The sequence below is a fragment of the Lineus longissimus genome, chromosome 10, assembly GCF_910592395.1.
Source record: "Lineus longissimus chromosome 10, tnLinLong1.2, whole genome shotgun sequence".
Classification (NCBI taxonomy): Eukaryota; Metazoa; Nemertea; class Pilidiophora; order Heteronemertea; family Lineidae; genus Lineus; species Lineus longissimus.
The window spans coordinates 16,994,153-17,019,660 of record NC_088317.1 but is presented as its reverse complement, the minus strand read 5'-3'; the positions used below and the strand labels follow the sequence as shown (position 1 = coordinate 17,019,660).

At 43.1% G+C, this 25,508-nt stretch overlaps 1 protein-coding gene across 5 annotated transcripts; it reads right to left on the bottom strand.

Annotated features, from left to right (window-relative positions):
* Positions 1 to 268: 268 nt before the first annotated feature.
* Positions 269 to 25,278, bottom strand: LOC135495052 (mediator of RNA polymerase II transcription subunit 12-like protein). 5 transcript variants are annotated; one of them, XM_064783454.1, is made up of 34 exons: positions 25,181 to 25,278; positions 24,564 to 24,776; positions 24,087 to 24,318; positions 23,660 to 23,847; positions 23,215 to 23,474; positions 22,374 to 22,641; positions 22,123 to 22,222; positions 21,662 to 21,798; positions 20,752 to 21,013; positions 20,197 to 20,453; positions 19,140 to 19,838; positions 18,555 to 18,718; positions 18,020 to 18,128; positions 17,587 to 17,828; positions 17,141 to 17,282; positions 16,642 to 16,771; positions 16,014 to 16,232; positions 15,498 to 15,624; positions 14,836 to 15,010; positions 13,689 to 13,805; positions 13,106 to 13,293; positions 11,507 to 11,677; positions 10,283 to 10,484; positions 9,614 to 9,847; positions 8,878 to 9,179; positions 8,346 to 8,448; positions 7,435 to 7,449; positions 5,790 to 5,936; positions 5,280 to 5,412; positions 4,770 to 4,808; positions 3,512 to 3,657; positions 3,036 to 3,198; positions 2,680 to 2,881; positions 269 to 2,370 (listed from the first exon to the last, which is right to left on the bottom strand). In XM_064783454.1, exons 1-34 carry the CDS (start codon positions 25,274 to 25,276, stop codon positions 1,998 to 2,000), a joined length of 6,555 nt encoding a protein of 2,184 aa, XP_064639524.1. In that variant the 5' UTR covers positions 25,277 to 25,278; the 3' UTR covers positions 269 to 1,997. The 5 variants fall into 5 exon arrangements, with proteins under 5 accessions (XP_064639524.1, XP_064639525.1, XP_064639527.1 ...); XM_064783455.1 differs by having other exon boundaries at positions 3,518 to 3,657; XM_064783457.1 differs by having other exon boundaries at positions 5,805 to 5,936.
* Between the last annotated feature and the right edge of the window lie 230 nt (positions 25,279 to 25,508).

Sequence of the window (25,508 nt, the reverse complement as noted above, 5' to 3'; positions counted from 1 at the left end):
CCCAGTCATGTGCCCGAGTAGTCTATCTTACTTCAATGCCATTGTAGACAAAATAACCAAACTAAAATATATAAAAACAAGGGTTTTATTACATTACGATGTAAATTTACAAGATGCACAGTGATGATATGAAGGGTATCATCTTGACCACAACTACACTCATACGGACCTCCATCCTTCTGCCCCTGATAAATGCCAAATGTGGCAAGATAGACTGCCCCCTCTCTCACTAGTGACTGCCCCCTCCCTCATTAGTGACTGCCCCCTCCCTCACTAGTGACTGCTGCACAACAGCTGATACCACCTCTACCACCCACCCCCACCGATGCCTGCTGCCCTATCTCCCATCAACCAGAGTCATAACCCATTCAATTCCAACATAGATTCAGCTCAAGTTCAAGCAGGGCGCAGCACCCTGCATTTTTAAAATTTTCTCTTTTTGCCCTGCCTTTTTTCACAAGTGGCCAATGCATTTCCATTTGAAGCAGGAGCCTCAACCAGCCTTTTTAGACCGTGCCCTTTTCTGCCCTGCCTTTTCAAACTTCTACATGAAGTTGAAACACTACAACAACATGAATGTTCATGATCCCTTTTCATCAAGCATATCAAATTTATCAATAAAAGCACGCAAAAATCACTTAAAGTAATTCAATTTTACATTACTAAAATCACTACAGAAGTTATAATTCACAATACTGATCCAAAATGTCCACCAAATACTATAAATCAAAACAATATCAATATTTTTTGGTAAAATATTTTCAATAAATTACATGTCGGTTGAGGGAAATAGGAGCGAACATCAAAATTTACACAATACCACACAGTCACTCGTAAATCAAAATGAACGCCGTCATCATCCGGGTGACCTCGGGATAAAGTTGGTTGGCCCTAATCCAACCTACCCATCTAAAATGATGCTCACCAAGATTGCCCACAAAGCAATCCACATCAGGCTTGCAATATTCAAGTCCCAAGAGTTCGGCAGTACACCACTTTGAGCTCTGACTGGCGACGCTCTCTTTGCCTGAATATGAAAGCCCCCTCTCCTCCTCCCCATTCGGTTTCTCACCAGGTTCTGCATTCAAAGTTCATAAAAATGAACCAAGATTGTCTCCCTGCATTTTAAATGCATCCGACCTTTTACGATATCACCATAGCAACTAAAGAGTTCAGATGCAAAAAGCTCCACTCGCTAAATCGAATATTTCGACTAATCATACCATGGTATTGTTCAACGGAAGAGCTGTCAATTTGAAAATAAACACCCTCAACCATTGTGATTGAATGAGAAAACATGATCTTATTTTCTCAAACAGCTATAACAGATAAAGAGGTTTCTGCATCTGAACACTTCTCCCACCCAACCACACCTCTGATATTTCATACGGAAAACAAAATACTGGCCGTCAAATATAAGTTCATAAACAAAATAAAACAGTGTTGACAACAAATTGGAAGCACACTTATTGAATATAATTTGACAATGGACACATTTTCTATGATATATGCGGGAATTTCAGTGCTCAGGCATATCCCCCCCCCCCCCCCATCCCCAAACTATAATGTTGTTCTTAAACTCTAAAATTGTTTGAGTATCACATCAAAGATCATTAGATTTATACACTTTTGCACTGACAACATCCACCTTCTACCCCAGGCCATCAAGCCATGGCCTACTCTTCACATCAAGTCACCAACACGGTTAGAAAGTTCATTTCCTTACAATCAGCAACACAGAATTTCAAATCAGGGAATGTCTAATCGATTCAAATGAAAGACTTTCAAAAGTACCCGAGCAACAGCATTCAGTTGCTTTGCAACTTTTACCTCAGAAACACTAATAAATTATTACATTAATTTCATAGTAGAACACCCAATACCCAGCAACACTCAACAGTCAATTTTGATCTCTGAAATCAGGACAGCTCTCTTCTGAGGATAACATTTGTGTGTCTGAAGAGAGTCCTTGATGAAGAGGATCAACTGTCCTGCTATTAGTACTGCTGTGGAGGGTATTTGTACTGTGATGGCTGCGGCCCAGGAGGCTGGCCAGCACTCGATAATTGTCTCTGCAGCTGAGCAACCAACGCAGCCGTCTGCTGCTGCTGCTCCGTCTGCATCTGTTGTTTTTGTTGTTGTTGCAGAGCCATCATCCGCTGCTGCTGCATCTGGCGCATCCTCGATTGTTGTTGTTGTTGAGGAGTCGGGAGATTCTGCATGTAGGCGGCACCGCGAGGTCCCCCGGGGTGCGGTCCAGGCCCGATCTGATTGTACCCAGATATACCAATAGGGCCCCCGGGTCCTGGTCCTTGGCCGCGGGGCACTGGCACAGGCTGTTGGGGAGCCTGCATGTTGTTTTGATTGAAACTGGAAATAAGAGAGATGGGTTTGACACAATCAAGATTTCAAACTACATGAAGTATGCAACACTGTGCTGTTTTCTCAGAATTCCTTCAATATAGGCCAAGATGACCGCCTTTCTGATACAACCAAGGGCAAAAATATAATTCAATTTGTTTAGCAAATGATCACACAAGGTAAATGTGACAAAGAGGGTGAGTCTTTGAGACCGTAGGTTTCCTCCTTCAACACAAAGAGTCAAAATATTGTCCAAAGAAACAAATTAGAGCTCACATGCTCACTACCTTATAACCAAAGAAAATCTCCAATACATACTGCGGTGGGTACTGAGGTGGTCCTCCAGGTCCCTGGGGTCCTTGTTGCATGTAGTTCTGACTGCCCGGCTGTATCGGAGGCCCTGGCATGTTCTGACCCTGATAGCCCTGCTGAAACGTTGGCGACATCATCCCGCTGTGAGGGTCCATCATTGATCCACCCTGCATGTTGTAGTTCTGTCCCGGGTAACCTTGATTCATGCCTGGAAATATGAGTAACTTTTTTCAATGGCATTACGTCAGTGGAACATAACTGTAACTGTCCATCAATGAACAAAGAAGAATGCGACTATAAGGCTCCTTAATTGGGTTCCGAACTCGATTATAATGATGATGATGATCATGAAGTCAACATACCATTGTTTGTCTCCATGGGAATGCCCTGCATGGGTGGCATGGGTTGTTGGTTGCCCTGCATCTGTTGATTACCATACATGGCCTGACTGTCCACCAACCGCCGCTGGTTGTTCTGCTGCTGCTGGACACGTAGCTGCTGTCTGATCAACTGATGTCGGGTCGACTAAACGAACAATCAAAACATTAGGAACTTAGGAACAAACCAGACAATCGAATCCTCAAAAAAGAGCACTTGACAAGGCCTGTCTAAGTATACAGCGATAAGAGTGGCAAGGAACAAGGGTAGATGGAGAGGGATGACGAGGCCTTATGTCCGGCACTAGTGCATAGACCCTGGTACTTGTGGCCTCAGTGTTCAGTGGACGGTCGCAACCTGGCTTTCTGGCAGACATTTCTCCCCTGGCCAGGGAAGTGGCAACAAAATGCATCCCCTTTAAAATTCAAAGAAAACTAACAACATAAAAGACGACATATACCTTTACCTGATGCAGCATCTGCATATTCATTGACTGTTGAGGGTTGTTAGGCATGTAGCTCTGGGTCGTCGGTTGACGGGCCCGCAGCATCGTACTCAGGGCGGCCTTCGACTGCGAGTTGATCTGATTACCAAACGTGGGACCACCTGAAATGAAAAGATTTGCAGGTAAACTGCAAGGATCCGTGGAGAACTGCTGCAGAGTTACATGGTATAACTGTACTGCTAAAAGTTCAGGATATATCTACAGCACTTTTCTTTTCAAAGCTCCTCTGCTCGAGCCCTCACATACCTCAAAAGAGCTACGGTCAAGTCCTTTGTTTCCATATTCATTGGTCAAAGAAACTCCTCCAAAAAGATAGAGGTAACAATAACGTGATGGTAAAAGGTAGAGATGGGTTTAATTCTTTCCACACCCTGGTCAGTTTTTCTATCCAGAATTACATGTATAATCTAGAGCCTTCAGGCTTTGAGGCAATGTATTCCCATTAAATTTGTGACTGCTTGGCATAAGAAACGGAGAGGTTTGAGGAAGAGGATTAGGAATGCTGGCCCTGGTGACATCATACTGCTCAGTGCAGGGGCCCACTGGCCACATTGCTGAGTTGCCAACCAGCTCGAATGAAAATCAAGGAGGTCAAAGACAAAGAATAGGGAGCTTTGTGGATATTTCATTTGATTTCATCGGAAAGACCAGGCACGCTTTGCAAACCAAACAGGTAGGACATAGGTTTGGAGTGAAGTACTCTGACCAAATGGTCATGGGTTCGAATCCCATCTGAGCCGTTTTGTTCTTATCTGTTAAAAAGTTCGATGGTCAAATGAAAGCACCTCCTTAACCAACCTGGAGCACTATGGGACACCAGGAGCACTTAGAGCAGGGTTATATTGGAAATGCCGAACTCTAACTTTGAACAAGGAAAGATTAGTTGGAAGGATGGTGCAAATATGGAGGCGAATACCAAGGCTTTTCAGCCTAAAGCCTTGGTATTCAAACCACCTCCCCTCATTATCAAGCTAGGGTAGGAAATATGACTACAGTTTATAAACACAGCAACAATGTTAACTCTTCATCAGTCAAGACGTTTAAAAAAACATCAAACTGACGGTATCAAGTCAGAAAACAGTTAATTCTATTATTTTGGGCTCAGAATAAGCAATCATGCAAGTCAGATGAAAGCTGGTAGGAAAGATCAAATTCCCGAGCCAAAAATAATATGTTGAAATATTTTCTGACCAGAGTTTGACCCAAAACTCACTGGATGGCTCTATGAACGCATCAGAAGGCACCAAGTTTTCTGAAATTTGGAGAATTGAGTGAAAAATCTAAAATCTACTTCATTCAATGCATCAAGTGTGAAATATGACAAATGACTCTTATAGGACTAAGGTAAGTTCTGTGGCGAAACACTTTATATTGATTTTGATATTGATAACTATCCTTTAGCTTTTTGAAATCAAGTTTATCCTGTATCACTCCTTACTGATTTGAGATCTTTAGGATTGTGAACTTTTCGAAACAGACCGCTAGCAACCACGTCGGAATGATGGAAGAGACCACCTCCGTGTCTTTAGCACTCACAAAGACAAATTGATACAGAACAAACCGAAATAAAACACAAAGACACACTTAAAAGTACTGAGCCATTGGTGTACATTGTATGAAGAAATAAACATTGCCGCTGTACAGCACTAAATTGCAGACTGAATTTTCACCAAACTTCCTTAGTCCTTGAAGAGTTTCGAAATAAAATTGCTACCACACTTACCTTGGGGCATCTGTTGTTGAGGGAAGTAGCCAGGTGGCTGCTGTTGTGGGGGATACCACTGTGGGGGTGGTCCGTTAGCCCCCGGTGGCTGGTACATTGGTGGGTCTGGTCTGAACGGCATGGAATGCACAGGCTGAGAAAAGAAGTAAACAGTTCAAAACTAATTTCGATTCATGTCAGTCGTACGATCCATTTTGCAACCTTGGAGGCATATAATTCTTACAAGTTGGCATCTATATCACATTCACATTCAAGCCTTTATCACCATGCCCAACAAGTTCCCGGACTCCTGTCACTTCCCATTCAAGGTGTCACCCCCTCTTCCGAAATGGTAGTGGTCCAACATAGCCAACTGACAAACACTCACAGCTGAAAATCTAGCAATTCCTGGTTTAGCGCCCGGTTAAGTCCTGACATATAGATAGGGTTCAAGCTTTGATCCTGAAGGCAACAAAAGGGCCACTGAAATACGAATCCCGCCACCAAACAAGAAGCACAAACGATACATACATCTGTCTGTCTTACCTGCATGTAGCCGGGTGTGTGGCCTCCGCTGGTCGACCCCACACGCGACTGGCGTCTCCGTCTCTGGGCCTTACCACGCTTCCCCCCACTGTCTGGCTGGCGGTTTTCTTGAATCGACTCTTCCTTGATCTCCTACAAAGCGAAACAATCTATCAGTCCAAGAAATAATCGCTGAACGTCATATGGGACCAAGTGTCACATATTCTTATCAGTATCGGTTACAGTTTTTTAGAAAGGAGCAAAGATTCAATATACAGGGAACCTCCCTTAGCAGACACCTCGCTGTCAAGGACAACCTCTCTATTAAGGACACTGGTTCTGGTCGCATATTGGTTGTTTCCATCCGGTTGATTCCATCAGACACAGAGAATACCACATTTGGTTTTAACAAATATACATTTATTTAGGAATCTATTCTAATCCTTGGACATTGGAAATTTCTCAGTCCCACAGAAGACAACACTCTGTTACGGAGTTAGCACAGTCCTCTGGATAGCCCAAGTCGAAATACCAGAATCTAGATTCTAGACTAATTGATGATTCAACATGATGTAAGATCAAAAATTCAAAGTATGCGGAAATTGGGAAAATAACTATCTTTATAAAAAATGGAAATTTGTGTAAGTTAGTTATCAATGGCTGATATTAGCAGACTACAGATAGAATATTTACATGAAATAAACGTTGACATTAATTAGTGATATGATAATCTATAGATTGTTGAGTGCAGTATGACAACAAGAAAACAACGTCAAAATGTTAAAATAGAGTGCAGGACTTCTTGGCTACAAAACAAATCTTTTGTAACTTTTGACACCTTAATAATTTAGTACAGTAGAACCTCCCTTAGCGGACACCTCTCTATTAAGGACAACCTCTCTATTAAGGACACTTGTTTTGGTCCCAAATTGGTTGTTTCCATTCAATTTGACCTCTCTAATCAGGACACCTCTCTATTAAGGACAGGACTTGTCTGTCCCGAGGGCGTCCTCAGTAGAGAGGTTCTACTGTAAAATCATTTACTGTATCTTGAGTAATGGTTGGAGCTTTTATTCGTATCGGACAAAAATGAGGATTGCAAAACATCTGTTTGAGCACTTGTTGAGCTTCACTTAGGAAATGAAACTGACTTGGGCCGTCAGAGTGGCAAACTGGAAAAATCAGCGCTGGTCACCTCTAAGGTCCTAGTCAGTCCCGGTATACTCATGTGAAACAGAGGACTTTCTTTGACAGCGTAAACTGTAATATCTCGACAGAACTCAAATTCAAAATCACGCAACTGGTTACCGATGACAATTGACATAGCCAAGAAGTTGATATCTGCATGCAGTAAACGAGAGACTGGAAACTTAATGTGACAGAAACGACTCATCCTCATACAGCATCCTCCCAAGACAAAGTACTATACCCCCCCCCCCCCCCCACACACTTCTAGTTACTGCTAATCTGTCTGGAGCCACATCAGGGCTCAAAGTCACTGTTGCACAAGCACTACCACCAAAACCACCATACCCGACTGACTTAATCAAATATTTCATAAGTTTTGTGCTTTGTTCATTTTGACAAGTCTGGGGAGAATGCTGCTAAGATTGCTAAAGTCTAAAAAAATCACATGATACACAAGCCTTACCTTTTTTCTAACATCCTGTACGGGAAGGGAAAATAAAACTCAATATCTTGGGGCACGGAAATAGTTTATCCGGAAAAACTTCTGACCATGTCTAGTCTAAAGACGTTCTCTTCTTTTCACACTTATGTTGTTTTTCTTTGGTCTGTTTTTTTGGGGGGGAGGGGCACTTTATAAATCAATCCGGCAACGTTGCAGGGCTGTGATTTAACCGATAATGCACACTCACGCCACTCTAGCAAATAAACTCAACCACTAGTGACTGCGTTGTGACAAAGCTGCTAGGCACACAAAAGATGCACCGCTCCGAATCTCAAACATGGTATGTGAACAAACCTATCGCACAGTCACACCACTCTAGCAAATAAACTATCAAAGAAGCTGTAATCATCATATCATCTGACATTGACTAAACAACCAAAAACACTTCAGCAGTGAAAGTCATCGAAATAGCGTCACTTTAAACACTCAAGTACTGAAAAGTGAACACCAGCCTAACACTTGACTTTTTCTTGGACTATGGACATTTGTGATAACAACGGAGAAAAGCAATTTTTCACATTCTTCAAAAAATCATTTTCAAAGAGTCGCATTTTGATTTCAAACATCCCTAAATTTCTTGATAAGGTGACCCTTTTGATTGACACAGATATTTGCTTTCAAAAAAGTTCTCGATTTTATTGAATTGAGAAAGTTCCGACAGCAAAAATCTTAAAAGTTACCTCACAACACTGTCCTTTACGAAGAAAGATATTCAATAACATGATAATTTTCAACATGACCACACTCATCAAGACAAATCTTAAATTCTTACGGCCGTCAAAAATGTCCACAGTCCAAAAAGTTTCAAAGAGAAAAGACTTAATAGCGTAAGAAAGCGAGTGAAATAACTGAAAGTGAGGAGTGAAACATACCATTTTGTCCACAGGGGGTTCCAGGTCCTCTGGTGGAAGTGGAGGGGCATCCAGGTAGTAGCTAGGGTCCTTCCTCAACGAGTGCGTGTGGTAGAACAATATTCTGTAAACGAGAAAAATTCCCAAAAAATGAGTTTAACTTATCAACTATTAAGTTCACATTGCATCCACTGAAAACTTGATTTATTTGACAGTCATGATGTGATATCACGCTGTGATCAGGAAAACATCATGCAATCATGAACACATCATGTGATCAGGAACACGTCATCAAAACTATGTGATCAGGAACATATCATCAAAATTATGAAATCAGGACAAGTCTTCAAATCCATTTTCCTAAGATCACATTGACTCATCATTAAATCGCGAAGTAACACGATACCAAAAATTACTGGGCATTGCATCACGTATCATATATTACACGGCGTCAGACCAAAATTTCAATCTACTTGAGCGAGGATCATCATTTTTCCGAACCAAAATATTGGTCAACAACTTTAATCAAGTGATAGAACTTCCAGTTTCCTACCTGTGCTGATCCTCATACTTCAGAGGTTTCCTCTCCAATTTAACAGCACCAAACCAGGCCAGGGGCAACATCCCAGAGTTCTTATTCCCCTCCAACAAGTCCCAGCTACTGACTTTATTCTTCAGCGAAACCTGAAGACCCTGTTTTCGACTAATCGAGTCGAACCCACTGACTTTGTTACCCTTCGTGTCGACCAGACTTCCGTGGGCTTCGAATGCCAGCACCTCGTATTGACGCTTTGGGAATGGCAGTATATGGCGGGCAAGGTCAATACCGTCAGAATGTCGGTCGCCAAATTCTTTCTGCAATTTAAAATAGGAATTCGATATCAAATAACATTTGAAATCTTTGAAAGATGTGATCAACGGCTTGGTCATACAAGGCAGTGATTTCCACATACCGCGCTACTTGGCATATGCAAATATTCATTCTGATTGGCTCCATCAGAGAACACAAAAGAAAAAGACTGCCCTTTTTCAAAATACTGCAAACTGTCAAAATTTTCTCAAATTTCATTTTGGTAGATTGCAAAAATTCTTTTGGTTTTTCCAATCCAAAATTTTTTTGGACAAATTTCAATTTTTGTGAATGTCTGCTTTTTGCGAAATCCGCAACAATTTGGTGGTTACAGTATGAATAAATCTTAATCTATCTAAGTGCCTGCAACATATTCACAAATTGGTTTTCCCTTCTTGACATACAAACACCAACAAATCTGATACCAAGATGTGCTTACCTTCAACTTCTTGACAAGATTCATATAAGATTTCCTATTTTCTTCGCCCTTCTCCGACCCCTCACTGACCAGGGTGCCATGAATCAGCACCGACAGCATGTCCATGATCGTGAAGAACAACTCACTGTTTGACTGGGTATCGATGACGCCGTACGCAATCATTTGAAAGAGGAGGACGCACCAGTCAGTCGTGTTGGTATTGCTCTTCTGGATTGTGTCGAACATCCCACCAACCTTGAATAAAGAAGACAACATCTGGTAAGAGATGCAGTTGGGCCAGCGGCTGAGATGTCAGGCTCATCATCCGACTACCTCAGGCAAGTCACTTACTACAACTGGCATACACTTAGGCCAAGATGTAAATCTGAGATTTCTTGCATCTTCCCTACACCAGGGCAAGCAAAAGCTATTCACATCCAAAATTGTGAATATTTTGTGATGGTGTCCTCCCCGACTGAAGTAGGGGTTCACCAAAATACAACATCACTGTGCGCCAAAACTTAGGAGCATGTATCAAACATTCGCTACAGTATATGCAGTAGAGGCAGGGACAATACTCATACAGATGGCATGTAATTCTAGATCCTGCCAAAGCAGCTGCATCAACAAATTCTCTTGGAAAATGTCAGGATTTGCCTCGAATCACAAAAGACAGGATTCGACACTCACCAAACTTAGCCTGAGCTGCAAGGCCTCCTGCATGATCTGTCTGAGCTTCGCATCATCAAGATACTTCTCCTCTTTGGCGTTCTGTATGAACTGCTCCAGCTGGTTGTGCAGCGAGTTGAGGAGATTCTCGCGTTGTTCGTCTTGGCCTTTCAGACAGTTTAGCACCAGGGAGAGGAAGGGCTGATGGCCAAGCAGTGACGTGCTGCAAAATTAAGGAAAATTTGAATTGTTGTGTAAGTTAGTTTTCTTGTCAACTACTCTGGTCATGTTCCAGAAACTCTGGAGTCAAAAGAAATTTTGTAACCTGCCAAAATAAAAATCGTGAAAATTTTATCTTTTTTCAGAAATTTAACATTTTTAAATTTTATCTTCATTCATGTATTTCGGACCGGTTCCTAAGTTTACACTCCCAGTACATACATTTATCTGAAAGCTGAGGAAAATAAGCAGACTCCAATGGTATTAACTAAGTTGCCATGGTGACCCACCCTAAAGAAAGTCAACTTGTTCAATGCAACTAAAATAGCAATCGAAAATTTGTGTTATTTCATTGAATATCAACAACAAACACGTCAACTTCAAATCAACAGTTTCGCTCACACTTTTGAAGCAGGCAACGGCAAAGAATGCACTTTGACACGTCTTGACAAACGAATTCTAATCGGACTTTGTCTGCTGAGGAGAGAAGTGGTTACGGGATTTATACCTCATGTTGGTATTGGTTGTTTTACCTAACACTGCAAGAGTGAAGCTAAAATGCAGGTAAAAACCGGGGCAGCAGCTGAGGTCTTGGGCAAATTCACAGCCCCACCAGAGCTGCATAGTACATTATACAATCTATACTATAGTTCATTGTAAGTAAGGTGGTTTAGTACATCTGGTTAAGGCATGATACTGAAAATTGCCAAAGTGTACTTCAGAGAAAGTGCACCAGATTTGGAACAGAATAGATGGCTATTCTAGCAGGGAGAACATCAGGCCCCCAACCTTGCAGGGGTAGAGAAACTGAGGGGGAGAGCCAAATTGAAACAGAGACGGACTATGCCTTGAATCAAATGGAGAATTTTCAAAACCTGTTGACATGACCATTCATAAGAGAACTCACCACAAGCACCCTGGATATACATGCACTAGATTTGTCATGTTTCATTTTATACTTAGTGAAAAGAAATTTCTGAATCTTTTTCAAGCCCCTGCAAGTGAACAGACTTATGTAAGACCTACCTCTTCAACAGATTCCTCTCCTTCTCCGTCTTATTCTTCGATGACCAGAAACTGTTGCCACTCTCCAGCACCGAGGCAGCCGCTTTCAACACACGACCCTGTACAGTGTTAGGTAGTTTGCCTATCAGCGGAGCCATCAGCCAGACACTCTGATCGGAGATTGGATCTTGTCTGGAAGTAGAGGTGATCAAATATCATGATATCAAACCGGGCAGTGTTGGCTTGGAGTCGGGTAAAGGCAACCAGTCTAGGAGACGAAAACTCTGGAATCAAACTGGGTAGTCTGGGCTCGTGAGCTCGGCAAAGGTAACCAGTCTAGGAGAGAAAACTCTGGAATCAAACTGGGTAGTCTGGGCTCGTGAGCTGGGCAAAGGCAACCAGTCTAGGAGAGAAACCTCTGGAATCAAACTGGGTAGTCTGGGCTCGTGAGCCGGGCAAAGGCAACCAGTCTAGGAGACAAAAACTCTGGAATCAAACTGGGTAGTCTGGGCTCGTGAGCTGGGCAAAGGCAACCAGTCTAGGAGACAAAAACTCTGGAATCAAACTGGGTAGTCTGGGCTCGTGAGCTGGGCAAAGGCAACCAGTCTAGGGGAGAAAACTCTGGAATCAAACTGGGTAGTCTGGGCTCGTGAGCTGGGCAAAGGCAACCAGTCTAGGAGACGAAAACTCTGGAATCAAACTGGGTAGTCTGGGCTCGTGAGCTGGGCAAAGGCAACCAGTCTAGGAGACGAAAACTCTGGAATCAAACTGGGTAGTCTGGGCTCGTGAGCTGGGTAAAGGCAACCAGTCTAGGAGACGAAAACTCTTGAATCAAACTGGGTAGTCTGGGCTCGTGAGCTGGGCAAAGGCAACCAGTCTAGGAGACGAAAACTCTGGAATCAAACTGGGTAGTCTGGGCTCGTGAGCTGGGTAAAGGCAACCAGTCTAGGAGACGAAAACTCTTGAATCAAACTGGGAAGTCTGGGCTCGTGAGCTGGGCAAAGGCAACCAGTCTAGGGGAGAAAACTCAGGAATCAAACTGGGTAGTCTGGGCTCGTGAGCTGGGCAAAGGCAACCAGTCTAGGGGAGAAAACTGTGGAATCAAACTTGGAAGTCTGGGCTCGTGAGCTGGGCAAAGGCAACCAGTCTAGGGGAGAAAACTCTGGAATCAAACTGGGTAGTCTGGGCTCGTGAGCTGGGCAAAGGCAACCAGTCTAGGGGAGAAAACTCTGGAATCAAACTGGGTAGTCACGGCTCGTGAGCTGGGTGAAGGCAACCAGTCTAGGAGAGAAAACTCTGGAATCAAACTGGGTAGTCTGGGCTCGTGAGCTGGGTAAAGGCAACCAGTCTAGGAGACGAAAACTCTGGAATCAAACTGGGTAGTCGGGGCTCGTGAGCTGGGTAAAGGCAACCAGTCTAGGAGACGAAAACTCTGGAATCAAACTGGGTAGTCTGGGCTCGTGAGCCTGGCAGTGGCAACTAGTCCAGGAAATGGAAACTCCAAAATGAAACTTGACTGAAGTTGGAGTGCTGGCCATTCCAGCATCTAACTGGGTGCGCCCGCAACAACAGCCTAATGTGAATGCCTATATGTTGCACTGATAGCAAATGAGCACCTACCTGCTGACAGGCTGTGGACTAGAAGGACCCCAAGACGCTGTGTTCCTTGGATCCGTTTGTTGTTGGAATACCTCAATGGTAGAATCGGCTAGATCTTCAAGTAAACAACTCATGTCACTTGAGGAAGACTGCTTGAACATCAGCTGAAGTTCTAGCCACGATACCCTCAGTGTCCACTGATTCAAATTCTGCAAGGGAAACAAGGACAAAGTAGACATTGTGCAGAATTACAACGCCAATGGCCCATTTTGATGTTCAAAAACAAAGTCTTGTTTCTATCACATGAGATAGTTGACCAACTTGGAATCGTTGACCAACTTTGACCAACTGGGAATAGTAGAACAACTGGGAATCATTGACCAACTTTGACCAACTTGGAATCGTTGACCAACTTTGACCAACTGGGAATAGTTGAACAACTGGGAATCATTGACTAACTTTGACCAACTTGGAATCGTTGACCAACTTTGAACAACTGGGAATAGTTGACCAACTTGGAATCTTTGACCAACTTTGACCAACTGGGAATAGTTGAACAACTGGGAATCAAATCACCACTTCAGCCACATTGACATGACCTTACCTTGAGTATCCTCGTGATGACATCCTTCTGTTCCGGCTCATCATCTTCATCATAATGATGATGATGATGACCTGGGAGGCCGTTCGGGTAACAGATCAGGTGGACCAACTGCTGCGTCTAGAAACATGAGAACACACAATTACTAAGAGTAAGACCATACCTTATATCAGTCTGACTGGTCAGAATTTGGCTAAAATATGGATTTGAGAACCGACTGTCAAATGGGACAATTTCAGTTCGTGGGAAAATTTTATCAGGTTACATATCAACATTTAAACCCGGTGAGGAGAAAGTTTTTATACCACTTTCACACCAGCATGAACTGGCTACACAATCAGTCCAAGCTGTTTAAGGTATACAGCAGTCCTTGGTTGTGTAATCATTACCGCTCCCGTAGACCCATTCCTAAGTTACCAAGGATCTTGGAAGTAATTACAGGTCTATTCAAGTGGTCTTGATTAGACAACAAAGTAACTAAAACTACATTGCCGGTAATAAAATAAACTGAACGAATGAAACGGTAACAATTTGCATATTTGATGTGGTATGTTATCATGTTATCTGAACTGTAAGAGAAATTATTATTAATCTTGTTAGATTGTGGTCTGGTGATTGTGGGAAAGATTCTATAGTTGAGAGGCCTCCCTGTTTCTCCGAGAAGATGTCTTCAGAATCCAGCTACGGAGAGAAAAGTTTTAGGTCAACTGGTCCACAGAATTCGACAGGACAGGCTGGAGAGGAATCCCTACACATGATGAAGTTGAATTGACTTACAGCATGAGTTGTTACAAAACTTGCCACAAGAAAGAAAAAGTGTACACTTTAAATGAAAATTGCCTTGGTGAATATTTCAAGTTTACCGAGACAAAAGGAGGGGGCGCGAAGGCATGGTCATCACCGGTTGACCACAGAGGGGTAGGGTAAAGTCAGAACTTTCCACAGAGGATCATCCCTAAGAGACAATCGTACTTTAGCCTGTGGAGCCCCTACGCAGAGGCAGAGAGAAATCTATAACCTATCACCCCCACCTCTCTCTCACTGAATCCATGACCCCTTCAAAGAATCCCTGGCCTCAGTAAAACTACAATACGTTATCCCATTCCAAATCAATCAGTAGTAAACTAAATCACTGATAATTATTTCTTACCTGTCTTGGGGAGAGCATGTTGTCCAACAGTAGATCAGACGTGAACAGACTCTCAGGATCCTTGAGGAATTTCTCACGGACCCAGTCCTGGGCGCAGATGGCCTTCAAGGCGTGTTTCGCAAAGTCACTCAGGCCGGCACTCTCGATACCTCCTTTGCTGGCCTTGGTTTGTGGACTGGAAGAGGTGCCAAAGCATTTAGAATTGTCGCTGGACTGTTCCTGGTGTATAATATTTTGAGGCGAAGATACATATTCCTAAGTCATGATTGAATATTGAAGCACACTTTATCAGCGCCAGCCGATGAGAACATGCGATCTTACCCAAGAGAATCAATGCCCCAATCTGCCAAGAATCTCTTTCCAATGCCGCTGGTTGGTTAACTGCCAGCTAGTTAAACAAAGGGTACAAACTGCCTTCTCGCCAGACGCCTGGCATTAGAGATAGGCGTTGGAAGTAAAGAGTATCCCATAAGCCAAAGCTGGCTGGCCTATCATTAGGGGTGACACTGTCATAAACAAACATCACTTCATAGTCATAGTTTCGGGATACACCAGTGACTAATCAAAGATATTGTTGGCCACAGTTCTGCTACCTCAGCCAGATAAAGTCTCATCTCCTTTTATAAAGTAAATTCTGTTAATAATAGTTATTTTATACTTACAATCCCATCGGGTCCCTTGCGATGTCATTGTCTAGTGTACTGAGTAACGTACTGATGATGTCATCCTCGCCTTTATCACTGGGCGTAGTGGGGACCTTCGATGGACTCTCAGACCCACATGAATCACCTGCAAGCAGAAATATTACAAATTTAAATCAATGTCAATTTCTTGATACTCAAATGAAAGTTGCAATCAGTAATGGTAGACATCAACGGGCAAGTGGAAAATACAAGCCAAATAGTAAATTAAAACCTCCCTGAAATAGCCAGTTTTGTCCGCAATGTCAATGTTTTAACCTACTCTGTGGGCGGTCTGTGTCTGGTCACATGAGACAAAAACAAGAGGCCCAAGGGCCTAGCGCTCAGCTGAAGCTTTGTCCATACCAGATGTAGTACCAGTTATAAAACCTGTTGATCATAGTACAATGGTTCAAATCTGTGATCTCGGAAGACCTTATCTTGCCAGACGTACATGATGTTGATCTATTAAAGGATAAGGTATCTCCCCAGACCTACCTAAGACAAGGATGGCCTTCAGAACAGCTAACACAGCTCCAACTGTAATACTATCGTGAGCCGCGGCCAGGAGGTGACGATCACAAGACGCCTTGATATTGCACATATTTTTCATGTTCGGGAATGGTGAGGTGGAATCCGATTGGTCGGTCTTGAAAAGCCGCAGAAGGAGGTGACACGTCAACCTAGCCCCAGGCTCTGCATCCTGGTCCCCACCAGCTGGAAGAAATTGATTAATCCATTAGATTCTAAGCTTGGCCTCGATCTTAGAGGAAGAAGGTCAGTTGTGGGTCGAGCAATCTCACCCAGTAAAAACAAGAATATACAGAAACGACTTCTTGTTAAGTGTTTACTCAGCACTTTGAGGTGTCAGTTTCCAGTGAGTTTTCCTCCTCCAAGGTGGATGAGCATTTTGCATAGCACTATGGTAAGGTGCCAATTGGATTTATTGGCCTAGTGGCTCATGTCTTCAATCAGAAGCAGAGTTCACACAAGCTACTCATGTTCTCAATTGGTAGGTCTTTAGCTTGACCTTGCACAGACCCAAGATGCAAGGAACCTCGGTTTTACGTCCCATTCGAAAGACTGTAAGGAGCCAGGATGAACTGGAAGTTATAATATCACCAACCTGATGGGCAGGCCGCTAGCAGGGAATGTAGGGCAACATGTACGACCAAGTCCTGTAGGGAGAAGCAGTGCCGTGCGATCAAGATAGCTGTGAAGACTGCCAGGGAATCGTGTATCGACAAATCTCCAACCTGAAACGACGATAACAAGAAGTTGAACTAAATTCTCAACATCTTCAAGTGCAGTAGTTGTTCTAGGGACCATACACAAAGTGAGCCTACAGCAAAGAATTTGTAAAATCATTTCTTAGGAAATGCCAGCAGAGATCTATGCATTTAAACGGGAACAATGTTTAAGCCATGGCCACAGAGTCATGTCATAACACACTGGTGCACTGACTAGTTCCTCATGACTGTTATATCATATCATGGCCAACGCTGTTCTTTGTAAACATGTTCATTGCCGAGATCAAGATATAGGGCTCCGTTATTATCACCGATCACAAGAAAACAATGGCCGACATGATGAGGATGATTACAACCGCTTTCTTTAATACTTACATCAACTTGTGTGAGAACATCAATGAAACCACAGCTATGATTGGAAGAGCAGCACAGAGCTTTGAGAACGCCCAACCACTCGGAGCTGAGCGCGTTACAGCATGCTGTCAGCTCGGCGCACAAAATTGATATCTCGTTCAACCTGAAGAAAGAAGGGCCAAGACTATGAATATCACAGGAGCTGCTGTGGACTAGAGGCTCTGACTCTCAACTAGTGGTCAAGATGGCACCATTTGAACCTCACAGCTGACATGAGACTCTGGGCAGGTCTCCTTGTCTAACATGCCTCACTCCACCAAGGGTCAAAATGGGTACTGGTCAGAAATGCTCAGATCATAGCCCTGGTTGAGCTGCTCATCTGAGGTCTACTGAAAAGTTGCAGGATACAAACTACTCAGGTTCAAGCTAACATACATGTAGCCCTTATCATCTGACTTAATACTTGCCTTTCAACTCCCTGGCCGTTACAGATATTCAGCAAAGCATTACAAACAAAGCTATATCTATTGGCAGGGTTCTCATTCAGCTGTTTGACTAGTACGGGATCCGGCCGGGACTTGGCGTTGTCGATCAGGTCAATCATGAAGGCGGGGTCCCAGAGTAGATTGGACGCAGACGGCGTGATACTCGCGTAGAGAGTCTGCTTCACTTTGGCACAAGCACCGCCAAAGATTTCAGAGAATTTTGCCTGGAAACAAAAGATAAATGGTTAGAGTTGGCCAACCCACAGTACAAGTACAGGGTCTTGTTGGGGACTTGGCATTGTCAATAGATCGCCCTTCAAGCCAGAGTCCCAGGGGAGACTTGAGGCTGATGGGGTGATGCTTGCATAGAGCCTATGGATTTTACTCTAATCTTTAATCTTCATCTCTGACGTACCTTGAGGTAGCTACAAGAGGTATACAGATCATAAAGATAGGCTAAGATACATCTCTCTGCTGAGGTACAGTCTGACGGGTTGCCAACGTGCTTCACAACGCCACACAACCTGGAAAGACAGAATTCAAATGAGACGTCCAGACAATCATGCTAGAAAGTGTATCACATCATAATTGACAAGAGAATTAGAAGAACATGAGTTAGCCTAATGCAAAAGTGCTAACTACTGGTTTGGTAGCCTAGGCCGAGAAGCCTCATTACCTAGTAGACAGCTGGCTACCACACAATATGGCCTGGGTTTGATCCCAGGGAGAACCCAGGATTGTTTTTTCCTGGATGAACTGGCATGGCTTTGGTGGACCAAGAATTCCTGGTTTTGAATGAATGAATGAATGAAATTATCTTTTGTATAGCGCCTTTCCCACCTTTTTCACAGTCCTTCTTGCGGTGTTGTCATCCGAATTCACACTTTAAAATGTAACAATAAAAAGTATCCCTACAGTAACAGTAATGTAACAGTTAAAAGCATTCCTACCCTTCAAATGCAGATGCGGTTTGTTCATGTGAGGCCAACAGATACGCATGGTACCGCCGGAGGACAGCCACGATGCACAGACACAATGATGTCGTGTAGCTTCCAGACAGGGACGACGCCTTCAGAAGCAGCTGAACCTCCACTTCACTTAGTTCCTTCAACAACTGAAACCATCAACAAGAACAAATTACTCATCAGCAAACAAACTAGATTCGAAAATGACAATCAGGGCCGATTTAAAGCAATCTTGGTCACCAGAGACCACCTTAATAAGCTCTTGTATGATTCAGCTTCCCCGAAATGGAATTGAAAACTTGCAAAACAATGCGGTAACTTTCACATCTGCCCTTGGTTCACAGTCACGCAACTGGTTACAATCTCAAACTGAGTACCACCCCCCCCATATGTTACCTTGATATCACTTGATCAAGAACAGGTTTTATGCAATGGATTTGCCTCAAGATTTAATAACTTGGTGTAAAAATCTAGTATTCAAAGGAAGAAGTATCAATTCAGAGAATAGGATTGGGTGCGGAAAATATCCACTTTGCAAGCATAAATATTGATACAGAAATATGAACCCACCTGTATCACAAAATCCATAAGTCCGTTAATATTTAAAGAATATTCCATCAAGTCAAATAAATACGATATATTCTCCACCAGCGGCAAATAAAACGAACTACCCGTCACGAAAGAGTTAATGATTTCCAGAACGGAACTAGCACATAACGATGTCACGGCGTGCATGTCGTAATAGGACAACTTCTGAAACTTATTGAAAGTACTTTCGAAATTCTGCGCAGAAGACGAGTCACTATCTTTGTCCTTTTCCCGTTCTTTTTTCTTCTGTCTTTTGGCAATATCGCCACTACTGATGTCCAAACTGCTCTTTTTACTATATAACTTCATGATTTCCTTTGTGATTCGTTTAGCGATATGGCGGGCGTCGTCCCGCGCCTTTCCGACGCCATATAAGATTATCATACGCTGATTGCACTCGTGGATGTACAGATCATCCTGTGGGACAGGGAAATGTGTCGCGTACTGCAGATGTCGTGACGGGCGCTTCTGTGGTGATTCGGTGGTAGGGGGTGGGGCCACCGGGGTACCAAGGACCGGTGCCTCCTTCTCCGACTTGATACTCTTGACTGAGGCCGGCGGTTGATGGAGATGCTCTGGACTTGTTTTACAGGTAGGCTCCTCCTCTTTGAACGAACCGAAGAAATCAAACTCCGGATCAAAGATTTGATTCTCGAGCTCCATTTTCATGTCTTCCTGAGTCTGAAAGACAGAGAGAGGTTTAATTTCTGATATGTGTCACAATACGGAGAACTTTAAACTTTGAAAACTACTAAAATGTAACATGTACATGTACTTTGAAATAGTTTTTAAACTGACACTATTTCAATTGATTTTCCACATTTGAATAGCTAGCTATACCATGCCATCAGTTTATCACAACTTCGATGTCTTGGTATTGAGAATGGCACATTAAAAAGGTGGAAGTCCCATGTGCAATGGTTTATTAGCAAATGACCAACCAAAGCTTCAAGCAGTAACTTCACGACTGCCTGTAATTTCACCCCCAGACTGCCGATCATGGCCCCGACTCGAAGATCTAAAAGGAGTCTACACTGACCTTATTGGCACTGGTATTCTGGTAATCCTGAATGTCCACTGGCTCCGGCTTCACACTCTCACAGTGGCTCTTGACGCTCATCAGGTCCAACCCCATGTGATCCGTAGTCGCAGTGATCGCCGGCGACAATAAATCGCCGCGAGATATGAGCGTGGAGATGTAGGCATCATGGGAAAAGACATCGTGGCGAATCAGCTCGCAGAAAAGTAGGATCAAATTGGAGAAGGCGCGCTTGTTTTCTGGGTTGGCAGCATCTTCTGAAAGATATTGGCATCAAATTAGAAATGTTTTTGTAATTTTGTTTCAGTGTAGTAAATATTCTAAATCATCTTCCTTCACCACACGTTTTGGATCTGTAAAACTTGTGGTTCGTCAGTAAACAGCATAGCAGTTTCAGCAATATGCACAATATGTGAAACGTTTTATACAACAGGTGTACATGTAGTCTTCAATAATAAGACAAGCGTATAGTACTCTTCCCTCGTACCTATTTTGGAGTATACCTAAACCCTGCACACTCGTCACTGGTTTGTAAGTATCTCAGAATGTACCCACCCATAAGTGGAGCCTTGGAATCTAGAAACTGCATGAGAAGACTTTGAAATATCGGCAACATAGTCGCTTCAACTGCGGTAGAGTTGATCGATTCTTTCTCATCAATCCCGTCCGTCTCGGCAAATTTCTCTGCCGCCAATTCATTCTGTCTCTTCTCGAGAAGTTTCGCCACGACGACTGAGCGGTGTTCGCCCATTCGCTGCGTTGAGACCGCCCATTCGCACAATAGTATGATGACGGGATTGTCACCTACATGCTGCGTCTGAAAAGTCAAGACGATTTCTTCGATTGAAACGACATTAAAGTGATACTATGAGGTGATTTACAACTTTGCGGAAATACGTCCGTTTTTAATTGTTGATCACAAATGTAAAGCTCAAATTTTCCATTTTTGATTAGATTTATTATAAAATCGCTGAATGTAAACCGCAACATGTTCATGTTGTGACGTCATCAACGAAAACGGCATCGAAGCGAGCCGTCCGGGCGGGATTAAACCATCAATTTCTAGAAAATGTGCATTTCGATTCAAAAACCTTACCGATTTATGAGAAAGTGACTAGTCATTTGTCAAAAACAGCTAAAACATTATATGGTGAAATTTGACACGAGTTACCCTTTAAGGTTTGCTAGAGCTGTCCAAAAGAGATCTGGCGCCGAACAGTAGAAAAGGAGATGAGGTAGGTTACATCGCCATTTGCCATCATATTATTCAAACAAGTATATCTCCACGGGTCCATTTCTAGCATTGGATTATTTGTCAATGTCCAGCTATTTACCTTAACAAGGACAGAATTTCTATGGTAAAAAGTTGGGATGTTTGGGACTCCAGACTGCTCAATATACATCTCTTTATGCAAGGGCCAACAAACACTACTAAAATATGAGTCAAGTCTTCACTAATACTTACGTCTGCGCTATCCTTACTATGCGGTGGATGAAATATCTTATTATAGAGTGAATCGAGACAGTTGTTGCTCTCCGCTCTCTCAAAGTTGTGACGATCGAGTGTGTCCAGCACACTTAGCACCCGTGTCATAGTGTGGCCTGAAAAAACAACATCAGCAACATTTAATGGAAATCGAGATACTGTAAACACGGAAATATTCACAGCCGTTTGATTTTGCAGTTTTGTAAAAATGCAACTTTTGTATAGCCTACTTCGATTTTAGCGTTTTGACCGCCCCGTAAAACTTATTTCAGTTAGATTTCCTTTTTTGTGGCTATGTATTTTCCTGATTATCACGTGTGGGACTAATGGACATTGTGACATGACAAAATGATATAGCAATACTCGCTGCTGGACTTGAATTCCCCTTTTCAGCAGACACCAGAATAAAGGAGACTTGATTAATTCTTGACATCACCTACCTGTCAAAGACTGCTGCCACTTATCACATGACCATCTGACCTCAACCGCTCGGCTCCTCAGAGCAATCATATACTCAGCCGCCCGCAGCTGATGACGGATCTGAAAGTGACGAGAAAATCGTTAGGCCTACCCTGCTGTGGATAATTCAGTGCTGTGCAACACCACTATCTTTTAGCAAATGTGATCTGGTCACGTCCCGAGTTCAACTTAGTACCTTTTGCCTGAATGATATGAAACATACTTCACACACCTGTTGATTTTTCGATCCAGGTGGCATCGGTAGCATCGATGGACTATTCGGCAACAGATCAAGTGGCGAACCGCTCCACACCGAGTGACTCTTCCCCTCGCCGATATTGTGCCAGACCAGGGCTCCAGGGCACTGTAGGACGCACGCCTGGAGGATGGCACTGAGGTTGAGGATGACGGAGCGGTGCTGGGAACAGTTGTTGTACTCGTTGTATATGGCGAGGAGCGGGTTCTGGATCGGCGGAGTTTCTCCACTGGCAGTGATGGCGCTGCAGAGAGATGATTGGCATCAGTCAATCAATCAATCAATCAATCAATCAATCATTTCAATCAGTTAAATAACAAGAATGTCAACCAACACGAAATGTCCAACACAACCCCCTCCCCCCCCAGTTTCTTCACCAAATGGAAAATGTTTACTTTTGAAGCATATTATTAGTGCCTCCCTGTATTCGGCAACCAATTCTCTCAAATGAGTACATTGAACTCTAAATGAGTACCGCTAAGACAGAGAGCCCCGACAACTAATAATTTTTTATACAGGTTTGGTTGCGGTCCATTTTTGGTCTCCCAGCGGCCTTGATTAGACAATCAAGGACCATCGGCATGGTATAAATTGGCCTCAGAGCGTCACATACCTCATCAAGACATCAAGTTTTAACAGAGTTTTACACCTGTCTACCCGACATTTCAAATTTGCGCAGTGATTGGTCATCATTGGCCCAGAAAGTTCTGTTTCACACAAAATGAGGAGAGTGTTTTTTCCACACATCCATCCAAGAATACTTTTAGCATTTAAAAGATAGAAAAGAAACAAGCAGGTCATTGGAAACACCACCTACCCATTCGTGCTAGCAGGCAACATTGGCGACTCTGTCCTCGGTGATAACACGTTACACGTCGCCTCGCAGCACAAATACGACAACTTCTTAGCGGAAAAATGAGCCAGCCTTCGAGACAGCAGATGCGACTGCGTGAACTCCTCGACGTACTGGAGGACCTGGACCAGGACGATTTTGAGGATACTGTCCTCGTTGTGTTTCAGCTTGTCAAGTGTGTCCACAAACCAGGTCAAGACATCTTGGCGGTCGAGAAGCCATTCCTAAATTTGAACGAAAAACTTATTTATTTATTTTTGAATAGCGACATTTCAAGGTACACTTCACACGAAGTCAAAACATCCATCAATTTCTCAACATGCCTGAAAACAATTTGGTCATAAACATAACACTTTTTGAACACATAGACAAACAGAAAATTACAACATTCCTACCGAGATTTGCTTACCTTGTACATGTACTGCATCAACTGCGTACAATACTTCCACTGTCGCAGAGACAAGTCCAACAGGTCCTGGGACGTGGTTTGAGTAGCGGTGAGAAAGCTCGTCTGCGCCGAGGACCCGGAACCCACGTAATGCTCAGATATCTTTTGTAGCTGTTCCTTCAAGAATTTCGTCAATGCCTGAGCCCAATCTGCAAATTTGAACAAATTAAGTAACAAATATCAAATCACATCGAGTTTTCATTGAAAACTTATCGTTTCGTTTGACGTCATGTCATGTCATTTGAAATTAACAAACAACACAACATCATCAGAGTCGTTGTTACGATATTTGTACGGGCCTTGAAAAGGTACACAACACGCTGCACCATCTACCGGGAGTAAAAGTGCTCCTGATTCCAGAGATGCTAAGGAGTACAGTGATACACACCAAGAGAAGGGTCGACTATCTGCCGCTTCTTCATTTTATTTTCCGACATTGCGATCGTATAGGCCGATGTCATCTTGATGAACCAGGTCGCACGGACCATGGGCACGTCATATTGGCACAGGGTTGAGAAGATCTCTTCCTTTTTGTTGAAGATAGGGACTTTCTTCAGCACCTTGTTTCCAGCAAGATCGTGGAACCAAGCTTCAAGATTACTTTTCGTTCTTGGAGTGACCTAACAATGAAGGAAAAAAGACTTATATCTGCGATTTGATTTGATGCAAGAACGAAACACTATTGCCATCCATCGGATATTTACGGAACTGCATATTAGTCTATAACACAAAGGATTAAAGAGAGGCGAAGTCGCCAACCAGCGCACGGCTGCACGAAAGACATGTCTACCCAAGTCGCCAAGTGGCGTACATCCGCAGCAAAAGGGTTAACCCAAATTTGATATTTTTAATGGTTTCAACTCACCGGCCAGAAGTTATCCTTAGTGTTAATCTGAAGCTTCTTCTTGCTGACGTCTTGCGCTGTGTTGAGTTCGGTCTTTTTGGCGATGATTGAGCTGAGATATGCGCCAACCTTGGCCTGCGACTGGGCGATGTTTGAAGAGCGTGCCGAGCCATACTCGTCGAAGCTCTGGCTGCTGTTGAAGCCGCACTTGACGTTGACTCCACTCAAGTCATCCTACGGAGAAGATTACAGATTAAAATAAAGACTTTTTGTGAAATGATGCCAATGTCAGTAGCACTATCCACTGACTGTTCAATGGATTTATAGTTGAATACGATCAAACTACGTCATTTCTGAATGAGTTTGGTAGATTTTAACACAAAATGATAAATCATCATCACTTTCCAACGATAAGAATAAGATCAAAGATATCTTTCGACTCTAGAGCTACAGCATTTTAGTCGCAGACCAAAGCATATTATGCTACACACACACTGCTGTACATTTTGTAGTGTATTTTAGAGAATCCGCAAGGAAACAAAAGACGGAGAGATACTTTTCGCTGGGCGCTCATGCAAAATCTATGCGGTAAAAAAATTTAATTTGGCCTTTAATGATAGATCTCATATCAGAATTACTTCTTTTTGCTTTGGTTCCTGCGGATATACGCCGGGAGGTCCTAATCTTGGCTTTTTTAGGGGGCGACTTTCTTGACTCGGATAAGCCGTCGCCATTATTTCACAGGAAACCAGAGGGACACATCTTCGGTCTCGTTAGAGAGTTTTTCCCAAATGTACGCGATGATGACGCGCTCCATTAACAAGACGTAACATCTATTTTAAAATGGGGACCGACGAACTAAATAACTAGGCCAAAAAATCCGACTTATCCTTGAAATAGTCGTCAGTTAGCTTTCTCAAGGTGATGAGTAGATGCGTATGTCCGTATGATTTTTTTTTCGCCATC